Source organism: Sinocyclocheilus grahami, unplaced genomic scaffold (genome assembly GCF_001515645.1).
Source record: "Sinocyclocheilus grahami isolate Dianchi unplaced genomic scaffold, SAMN03320097.WGS_v1.1 scaffold866.1, whole genome shotgun sequence".
NCBI lineage: Eukaryota > Metazoa > Chordata > Actinopteri > Cypriniformes > Cyprinidae > Sinocyclocheilus > Sinocyclocheilus grahami.
This window is the reverse complement of record NW_015506045.1, coordinates 488,448-498,980: the sequence shown is the minus strand read 5'-3', so window position 1 is coordinate 498,980 and position 10,533 is coordinate 488,448. Positions and strand designations below refer to the sequence as shown.

The following is a 10,533-nucleotide window of genomic DNA, read 5'->3' as shown; positions in this document are numbered from 1 at the left end:
GGCCTCAAACATATGCCCTAGTCCGGCCCTTATCCGACAGATTATCAGAATTACTGGCCGAGTCCGACTGGAGACCGTGTCTTTTTTCTCTTTCTCTCTTCCCCAATTACACAGCTGCTGTTGTAGCCATTAAAATAGTTCAGTTTCGTTTTTAATGGCAAAAGTGGTTATATATATTTTTTCGTTTCTTAACGTTAATTTAGACATATGTTTGGAAAATGTTTTTGTTTGTTCAATTCAAGTGTTTTTTAGTTTTTTTTTTTAAAAGTAATGACCAAGCGGCCAGTGGCAGACAGTGAGTTAATCATAGCCTATGTTTGATCAATTTAGCCTTCTCAAATCATCACCACTTGAATAAAATAAAATCTATAGGCCTATATAAAATGCTTAATGGTTAACCTAGATAAATGTGTGCTATTAGGAGCATATCCAATCGTTTGTGCAGAGAAGCTAAAGCGCACTTTGCAGGACATGGAGTCGCCAGCACGATCACTTGTATTTTTTTCTTATAACAGTGGAAACAACCAGTAATTTTTGCTCCTAAAGGTAAGAGTAATACATCATTCGGGACTGTTAAGGGTCTACTTTTATTTGTGTGCACTCACAATATCAGCATACGTTGTGCTTTTTTAGAAAACAAACAGGATACGCTTTCTGCTGTCTCGGTCTTGAGCAGGAGCGCTTCACAAAAATGAACCGAAACCCTGTGAATATTCTTATTTCCCCTGGAGCATTCATCAGGGTAATTACTTGCTGGCATTTTGCAGCAAGCCTTGTGTGCGCTTTAACATGGAACTCTTCCAGCACTCACTGCTGCTGGACACTAAGCACGGTCCGAGCCACTCTTGACAGTCGCGGTGGCACGGTCTCGTGGTGTTTCCACCAGCGCGGCAAATCTTTGTCATCACCATAATAATTGATAGATATCTAAAATATAAACATAAGGAGGAAGCAAGCCTGATGCCTGGCCCGTGTCTGAGCTATGACGTGAAAATTGTCCCGAAGCCATATATAAGTTGGGGCCGTTGGGCTCGGGCTGAAATGCAGGGCTCTAAAGAGCAGCTTGTTGCATTTAAGCAGCAAAAATGCACACAAAATGACACCAAAATGGCCATCCTGGCCACACAGTTAAATAAATGATAATATTATTCAGTGATGTGAAATGTGGAGTAAGGTCTGGCGCAGTTGCAGCTTGTACTTAACAAGAAAGCAAACGAGTAGCATTAATAGTCATTCATTTTAGTTAACATATGCTATGATAATTTGAACAGATTTTATTCTTATTGTAAAATAACGGAACATTTAGGTCATGATTATTGTTGAAGTCATGGAAATATATTGGTAAAAATGTGTACGAACCCTGAAACTAGGTTAGTGGATAATTCAGTAGCAAAAGTTGCTCTAGAAAAATCATGAGTGCACAGTAATTTTATAAAATCTAAACTTTTAGTAAAAAAAAAAAAATAAAAATTTAGTGGGGAACTAATAAAAGTGAAAAAGTGTTGGACTTAATCTGGCCAAATGTTACATATTGCTCTTCGTATAGGTTGTAAAATACATTCATGAAAAAAGTCATATTTATATATAAATATATAGGGTCTACTATATAATTAAAAGGCATTTCTTTTAAATGTATAGCACAGTAATGAGGCAGCAACATATGATATATAAGACAAACAAGAAAGGCTATTAATAATGTCATTTTGCGAAAGTATTATGATACGAAAGGCTCAATCCAGAGCGGCACAAAGCGCTTATGCGCATCCCGTGCGCAGAATGATGTGCTTGAAGCAACACGGATTAACAGTGCGCAGCATAGAAAAGTTCAAACTACAGAGGAAAGAGACATTAATGCATAGTGTATTAAATCTGTGCGATAGTTTGAGCCTTTTCTTTTAACAGTTTTAAATCTCAGTTACTGTGCTCATGAAGAACAATTCATAGTGCTCTCTACTCCAGTGTTGTGGTAGAAATGAACACGATTTAGAAACAAAACGAAACTCCAGCAAGATAAAGTCCTTTTATGCAAAACCAGATATCTACCTGATAAACCAGATAAAACCAAATATCAGATCTGTGCACCCCTAGTTGTTTTAAGTGCATAAGACTTTAGTTAATCTTCGAAACATACAAATGACAAAAAACAAAGATTTGGCGATCGAGTAAAAGTCCTTTTTTACCAAAAATGTGTTGCTTCACAAGTTAATAAAAACATTGTTAAAAAAATCAGTATGTATCAAGCTGTCTATTCCAAGTCTTCTGAAGAGACTCAACCTATTTATGATGAACTGATTTAAATTTAGCCTTTTATTTACATAAATATCGATCAACGCACATACATATAGAGCTCATCAAATACGGTCTATAAGAGGCTTCAACGTCCTTGTTAGATGTGTGTTAAAAAAAAAAAAAAACCTTGTTGGTTCTGGCACAACAATCCTGCACATTTAAGCTTTTGTGCTTACCACATTGAAGTAATTGATGACCGGATTACTTGGCTGTTTACCTAATTTTTAAGAAATGTAAATGGGGAATTATTGAAATATTGTTACTGTTTTGCTTTTCCAGCTTAAAGTCCCCACTTCAGACAAACCGGGAGTCACTGTGAATTTCCGTAAATTACTACTCAATCGTTGTCAGAAGGAGTTTGAAAAGGACCAGGATGATGACGAGATCTTTGAGCAAAAACAGAAAGAGCTGGATGCTGCTGCTGAGGTGACGTCTTGCCACATTTGTAAACAATCAACTCGGTACAAGGTGTATGAAATAGTTCTGTTGAAATTAAAGCAGTTTTATTTTTATCTTAGGAAGAGGAGCGTCAGCGCCTGAAGGAGGAGCTGGAGGAAGCCAAGAACAAGGCACGTAGACGGTCGCTTGGAAACATCAAGTTCATCGGAGAGTTGTTCAAGCTGAAAATGCTGACAGAACCCATCATGCATGACTGCATTGTCAAGCTCTTGAAGAACCATGATGAGGAGAGCTTAGAGTGCCTCTGCCGGCTGCTCTCCACTATCGGAAAAGATCTAGACTTTGAGAAAGCTAAGGTACAGCACAATTTGTATTTATGTGGAATGCTGTGATTGACCAGTCAAATACCCATCAGATTATGAGCTTCACAGTTATGTTAGGTCTACATTCCTTTTGCGTGTAGTATATTTTTTTGTTGTATAGAATTTTATAGTCGTTTACTTTGTTACTGTCAGATTTAATGTTACACTATTGTACGCAGCCTCGAATGGATCAGTACTTCCACCAAATGGAGAAGATCATTAAAGATAGGAAGACGTCTTCTAGAATCCGCTTCATGCTTCAGGATGTTTTAGACCTCCGAAAGGTAACCACATGCTTTGTTTAGCAAGTTTTCTTAGTAACACTGGCATTTGCACAAGTATTTGGTATTTAAAACACAATATGGTGTTTCAGTTCTTCTCACTATTTATATCTTCATTCTTTTAACTGTTATATGGGCTCTGTCACACAGAACAACTGGGTGCCCAGAAGAGGAGATCAGGGTCCCAAAACCATTGATCAGATCCATAAAGAGGCAGAGCTGGAAGAACATAGAGAGCATATCAAAGTACAGCAACAGCTGCTGTCTAAGAAAGACTCCAGTCAGGGTCGAGGGGGCCGTGGTGGGCCTCACTCCTCCGGGGGCCGTGGTAGCCAGACCCAAGATGAGGGCTGGAACATAGTGCCTATTACCACTAAGAACAGACCGATTGACACCAGCCGCCTCAGTAAAATTACTAAGGTGAGGCTTTGTGGCGTTTTTTTCTGTTTTAGAATGTGACTTAGAATTTAGTTGTTAAAAAAATGACATGTTTTCATAGCATAATGATTTCAGTTGTTTGATGTGCTTAGCCATATTTCTCCTGTCTTTTTTCTTCAGCCTGGTGATTTTAACAACCAACTGCTGGCCCCGGGAGGAAAAGGCTCATGGGGTAGCTGGGGCAAAGGGAGCAGTGGAGGCACAGGAGCCAAGTCCACTGGAGATCAAGGTGAGCAATCGCCCAGTCTTATTTACCTTGGACCTCACAAAGCATAGAGAAGCCCAGCTCTTTAATAATGTCATAGATAGACTGCTAGTTTTAATTGCTGCTCTTTACCAAGGCAGTGGACATGAGTGATACCTCAAATCATGTGACTTTAGGAAAAGTGGTATTACTTTTCATTGAAATTAGACTTATGTTTTTGTGGTGGATGATAAAACTGGCAGAAAAATAAAAATATAGACCGGTGTTTGTGATAAATGAAGACACAAGACTGGGCCCCTGGTTGAGAAGAACTGCTATACATTGACAGAGGGTCATGAGTCTTATCTATTAACCAGAGCATCTTAGAGACTTGGTGGTCTCTTTTTGTCTTGAGCCAGTTCTTCTTAACCACAGAGAACATTGTAGCAACAACTCTTAGCAATCTTAACAACAGCATACTCAACATTGTACCACCCTCAACATTGTAGCTCGTGTTTTGCAGGCATGTAAAGATATGGTTGTCAGTGTTTTTTTGGTAAATGCAAGTCTAATGCTGTGCTTTTATCCAATGCAGAACAGGGGAGACCGGCCACTAGCACGCTCAACCGCTTCTCTGCATTGCAGCAGTCTGGACCCCCTTCATCATCCTCCTCCTCCTCACTTGACTCTGATCGTAGAGTGCCTCAAAGGTAATTTTGTAGTGCTGCTTTTGTTTTGTAGGGTAAATGAGTACTAACATCAACACTGCATGAAATCTAATTACACATCTGCTGTGCAGGAACAGCTCCAGTAGAGACCGTAGCGATAGAGATCGCGGTGACCGAGACCGGGACCGCTTTGAACGATTCGATAGTAGGCGGGAAGACCGGGACCGAGGCCTCGACAGACCCCGTCAGGCCATCACCAAACGCAGCTTCAGCCGTGAAAATGAGGAGCGCAGAGGTGGCGACAGCCGTGGGCCACCGGATTCTGTACGCCGTGTGGCCAGCATGACAGAGAACCGCGATCGAGGCAGTCGAGAGCGTGATAGAAGCAAGGAGACAGGTAAGAGTCAATAGTCTTAAAGAACTGTGCAGTACAGATCTTTGAGTTGATTATTCATAAATTGATCAACCCTTTACCTGGTTGGGTTTCTCAGTGAAGCCAATGTCGGCTCCTGCTCCACCACCACCTGTTCAAGCCAAACCTGCCCTGAGCGAGGAAGAGTTGGACAAGAAATCCAAATCAATCATTGAAGAGTATCTCCACATCAACGACATGAAGGTATGTACATCCATATATATTATTGTACATGCGTAATATATTACATCCTCGTGCTTTCTGGCGATGTGCCGCTTCAGATTCCAATATGAATCTTTACTAACTCTCCCCGCACTCCCTCTCAGTTTCTTCTTCCTGCTCATTCTTAACTTAGATTTTTTACTTTACATTTATGTATAAGGCTTGCAACTTCGTTGAAACAATATCTGAACTCCATAACTGCTCTACTATTCTCGATCTCGAGCAAGCAAATCACCAAACGGCATTCTGGGTTGAGCGAGCGGCGCTGAGCGTTTTGAGCGAGCGGAGCGGAATCTTCAGAAAGGCGCTCTGCGCTCTTAAGGAAATATTACCGCTCCGCTCCCCGCTCACATGCTCTGTATATTATTAACTTACGTTATTCTTGTTACTCTTTTGTAGGAGGCGTTGCAGTGTGTGCAGGAGCTGAACAGCGCCTCTCTGCTCTTCGTGTTTGTACGGAACGGTGTAGAGTCCACTCTAGAGCGCAGCACCATCGCTAGAGAGCATGTGGGCCTGCTGTTTCAGAAGCTTGTTAGTGCTGGAATATTACCTCCTGAGCAGTACTACAAGGGGTGAGTTCAAAGGCCGCTGCAGTTGAGATGCACATAATGACATCTGAACATTGTAGCCACGTTTTCCACTCAATTGACTCGTTTGACCAATTCATGCTTCATGTTTTTAGTGTTGGTCAGGAAAGAAAGATCTCAAAATGCCTGTTTTTTTTTATGGAAATTATTTTAAATTGATGATTTTTTTCAAACCTTGGTGTTATTGTATCTATCTGTTTTTATGTTTTGGTCTTTTTGATTTCATCAAAATGTAACTGCTTGCTCTAATGTTGCTGCCAATATTCTTACTGTCCCTACCAAAAAAAAAAGAGAAATTGTTCTCTTCCCAGATGTGTGTGTTTTAATTTGCTTAAATATGCAAGTAGCTAGATGATAGAAAATTTAATGAATCAGGACTATTTTATTTGCTTTTGTCTATTTTAATACAGTAGTCAAAACCGTTCATCAAAGTTGTCATAAAACCAAAACAATACCGGTTCTTGTCTTAGGACAACTTTGAAATTTTTTGATCCACTTCAAATGTTGACTACTATATTTATCTTTAAGTTTTAGTTTTGATAAAATAAGTTTAAGTACTAAAATGATTTCAATTAGCTTGAGGTTTCTTGATTTCTACACAATAGAAATGGTTTCTTTGCGGCTGTGCACTTATTTTATTGTTTGATTTCACCCACTCTAGACTGCAGGAGATTCTGGAGATAGCAGATGATATGAGCATTGACATTCCTCATATTTGGCTCTACTTGGCTGAGATCATCACACCCATGTTGCAAGAGGGAGGCATCCCCATGGGCCAGCTCTTCAGGTTGGGCACTGAGCCTTGGTTTTCAGATACCTGTATGCAAAGATTATAAACCATCAACTAAAACCATCTGACCTTTTTAAATCATCCACAGGGAAGTGTCCAAACCTCTTCTCCCTATGGGCAAAGCAGCAATCTTGCATGTTGAAATACTTAACCTTCTCTGCAAAGGACTGGTAAGTATCATGCTGTGGCAAATGCTTATGAAATATTTGCATATATTGCAGTTCCAGAGTTTTTTTTTTTTTACACTTCTCTGTTCTCAGAGCCACAAAAAAGCTGGAGTTATGTGGTTGGAGGCAGGACTCAGCTGGAAAGACTTTCTGCCTGAAGATGAGGATGTCAATAAGTTTGTTACAGAGCAGGTACAGAAAGCTGTTTTGTACTGTATTGACAGGGTCAACATAATTTCTGAAATGTTTTTGTAAAAAAAAATGACTGCACAAATATTATTGTGCTTAAATGTTTTTACTGGCAGCACCCAAAAAGAATACTTTATTTTAAGTTTAGTGATCATCATAACTCCTTTCTCATGATATTATTCTAATGATGATCCTTTGCCTTCAAGAAATTTTCTCTGACAGTGCCACAAAAGAACAAACCATTTTTTTTGTATTTGCGTGAAATGTTTCATGAAGTTCTTTTCCTCTGCAATAAAATGTTTGTATATTTTACATGCGGTTGTACTTAGGCACACACCATATATACACACACACACATGCATATACTGCGCATATGTCTTTGTGAGCCTGAAGGTCATTAAAGATCTTATATTTGCAGAAAATGGAGTTCACTCTGGGTGAGGAGTCTGAGAACTCCAGTAAGAAGGAGCTGACTGCTGAGGAGCTGAGTAAACATTTGGACAGGTTGTTACAGGAAAAAGCCAACAACCAGAGGATCTATGACTGGGTAGAGGTGAGTGTGTGTGTGCTTTGGCGGTGATTCAAGGCTCTTTAATCAAACATTAAGGTATTGCAGTGATCTGCATTATGGGTATAACATGCACATGGGACGTGTACCGACTGGTGTTTCTCTCCTTTAAAGGCCAACCTAGATGAGCAGAAGATGAGCTCCAATCAGTTTGTGCGGGCCCTGATGATGTCTGTGTGTCAGTCTGCCATTTTATGTGAGTGAATCTATTAGATCCAATCCCCTTCCCTCACTTAAGATCCCTCACTTTTGACTTCAGACCTGAACTTGCACTGACTTGTACTTGATGTTAATTGTGTGCGTTAATGAACTGTTTTAGGTGAGAACCCCTACAAGGTGGATGTGGAGCAGATTACCCAAAGGGCCAAGCTGCTGCAGAAGTACCTCTCTGATGAAACGAAGGAGCTGCAGGCACTCTATGCTCTCCAGGCTCTCATGGTGCAGATGGAGCAACCTGCCAGTGAGTTTTTATTTTATTTTATTTTTTATATAACACTTCCTCCTTTTCAGTCACATGCACAGATGAAATTGCATTCTTAATGCCCAAAAGGACTAGTGTTTTTTTTGTTGTTGCTTTGTTTGTTTTTTTCAGTAATTTTTCAGCATTAATGATAGCATTTAAAGTTTTATTGTTAATCATTATGCAGTTTTTTTGTTTGTTTGATTCAAACTGCTCTTCAAAACTTTGGGGTCAGTGAGGTTTTTAGCACTAAAAGGTTTATGCTTACAAAGACCAAAACCATTTATTTGATCAAATTCTGTAAAAACAGTACTATTGTGAAATAATATAATTTAAAAACTTTTAATTAACATTTTATGTAATTTAATCTTGTGCTATAAAAGCTGAACTTTCAGCAGCCTTTACTCCAGATAATTCCGAAATCATTCTAATATGCTGATTTGCTGCTCATGAGACATTTCTTATCAATGTTTAAAAAAAACAGATGGCAATATTTCTGTGGAATTGGATAACCCCCCCCCCATTTATTTGAAATAGTGTTTCATAATATTTAAATATTTTGTAAACTTTTTAAATATTTTAAATTAGCAAAGTCTTTACTGCCACTTTTGATAAATTTAAAACTTCCTTGCTGAATGCAAGTTACTGTTTTCCAACAAAAAAAATACACTGATGGAAGTGTAGCTGAATAAGTGTTGTCTCTGTTGTTTTACCCAGATTTACTGCGCATGTTTTTCGACGCGTTGTACGATGAGGACGTGATTAAAGAGGAAGCCTTCTACAAATGGGAGTCCAGCAAAGACCCGGCGGAGCAGCTGGGGAAGGGTGTGGCCCTGAAGTCTGTCACTGCATTCTTCACCTGGTTACGGGAGGCCGAGTCCGAATCGGACAACAGCTAATCCTGAACTTTGCTAGCCCAGGTAGCACTGGAGAGAATCCGCTGCCAGGGACTAATGAGAGGAGGATGTCTGACAACCAAGTTGAACTTGATCCTCGTAAAGCCAATCTTATCTGTTCGGGGTGGCTCTTGACAGATATAAACTACAATCGTTTCTCAGTCATTTATTTTGCTCTCTATATCTATTGTGGCTAATGTCCACCAAAAAAACAATAAAATTAAAAAAAAAAAAAAAATCTGCAGGACTGCTTAAAACGTGTTACCAATTCATCGTCATTTATTTTTAACGAGAAATTCTTGGGAAAAAAAGTACAAACCAACGCTGCTCTTACATGTTAATATAGATTTATATGCAATGTGGTATATGACGGAACAGACATGCATATATATTGTGTAGAGGGCGTGATGGCGATCATGTCTTTTAGGTTTGTTATGTCGGATCAAACGTGGAGCTCTTACCGGCATTTTCTTTCGTGTGCGTGCGAGAGTCGTTTTTAAATCCACAGAGACTGATACACGAGCGTAGTATTTGATGAATTCTCTAAGTGACGAATGAAATTTGAGTAGCGTTTGTATTTCTCTCTTTATTTGCTTCCTGTATTCTTTAGAAAAGGGTGAACCTGTTGAACTTAAGGATGATGGTCTTGGATGGACTTTGACCTTTTTTGACCTTAGTGCTGCTGGATGAGGAGGGGGTCCAACATGCTTCCTACTAAGCCATCCTTGTTCTGCTTCCTAGCCCACACTTTTGCGTCTTACCTCTCTTGAAGAACTGATGGGGGACTTGGTGGAAGCCCCACTTGAGCAAGCCTGCAGTGGAATTTTAAGAGAAATCATTAAAACTTGAAGCATATAGAAAAATCAACTCGATGAAATGACAGTAATGATCCTAAAGCCTTTTCTACTTGCAAAGTGGAAACACATTTCAGGAGCGTTCTGTACATATGGAAATGTTTTTTTTGGGGGGGGGGTTCATTTTTTTGTTTTATTTTCAGAAATTAAAAGTAAAAAAATCTGATGTAATGCCATTTATTTTTTCCAACAGAAATGGCAGTTTCCCTGTATTTAAGATTTGTTTTCTTCCAGATGGTAAGAGGTGCTTACAATGATCCATTGATTTAGTTTTATTGGGGAAAAAAAGTGTAAATATTTTTTTTGCTCGCTTTATTATTTAAGGAATTAAATGCTTTCACATCAAACTGGAAAACGTTGGAGATGAAACATTGCAAATAATAAAAGATTATCAAGTTGCTAAGTAGAGTGTTTGAGGGATGTGGGGTCAGTTGTATTATTTTTTTTGCACATGCACGTTTTTCGTCATGGAAAAGGTACAGTGAGTTTTCCCTGTGGAGAAATTCAATGTTGGTGCTTTAATGCTGTAATGAGTCTTTCTGCCAGGAGAGGGCTTGCTGAACAGATTGTGATGAGGCTTTGCTCAAATGCTTAATTTCAGCAGGTTTTTTGTTTGTTTGTTTTTGGTGCAGATGGCAGGGGATTCAGCTTTCAAAGTTTAGTTTTAGTAGGAAATTTTAAAGATGAGCAGTTTCTGGGCTGGAAACGTGGGGAAAAAACAGGTTATTTCAGAAAGTTAGCATGTGTAGAGATGCTGCAAAGTATTG

The 10,533-nt window shown here is 39.2% G+C and overlaps 1 protein-coding gene across 13 annotated transcripts in view; it reads left to right on the top strand.

The window, feature by feature from the left end:
• The window catches only part of eif4g1a (eukaryotic translation initiation factor 4 gamma, 1a), a 48,786-nt gene extending 38,622 nt beyond the window's left edge, over window positions 1-10,164 (top strand). For all 13 annotated transcript variants that reach the window (XM_016248137.1, XM_016248129.1, XM_016248127.1 and 10 more), the window contains 16 exons: window positions 2,569-2,715; window positions 2,808-3,044; window positions 3,230-3,334; window positions 3,482-3,751; window positions 3,890-3,998; window positions 4,549-4,663; window positions 4,753-5,018; window positions 5,113-5,237; window positions 5,655-5,827; window positions 6,504-6,629; window positions 6,721-6,802; window positions 6,893-6,991; window positions 7,407-7,541; window positions 7,671-7,752; window positions 7,876-8,016; window positions 8,734-10,164. In XM_016248137.1, the coding sequence (XP_016103623.1) occupies window positions 2,569-2,715; window positions 2,808-3,044; window positions 3,230-3,334; window positions 3,482-3,751; window positions 3,890-3,998; window positions 4,549-4,663; window positions 4,753-5,018; window positions 5,113-5,237; window positions 5,655-5,827; window positions 6,504-6,629; window positions 6,721-6,802; window positions 6,893-6,991; window positions 7,407-7,541; window positions 7,671-7,752; window positions 7,876-8,016; window positions 8,734-8,915 (2,394 nt within the window). In that variant the 3' untranslated portion in view covers window positions 8,916-10,164. The remainder of the gene's footprint in view (window positions 1-2,568; window positions 2,716-2,807; window positions 3,045-3,229; window positions 3,335-3,481; window positions 3,752-3,889; window positions 3,999-4,548; window positions 4,664-4,752; window positions 5,019-5,112; window positions 5,238-5,654; window positions 5,828-6,503; window positions 6,630-6,720; window positions 6,803-6,892; window positions 6,992-7,406; window positions 7,542-7,670; window positions 7,753-7,875; window positions 8,017-8,733) is intronic.
• The last annotated feature ends 369 nt before the right edge of the window (window positions 10,165-10,533 follow it).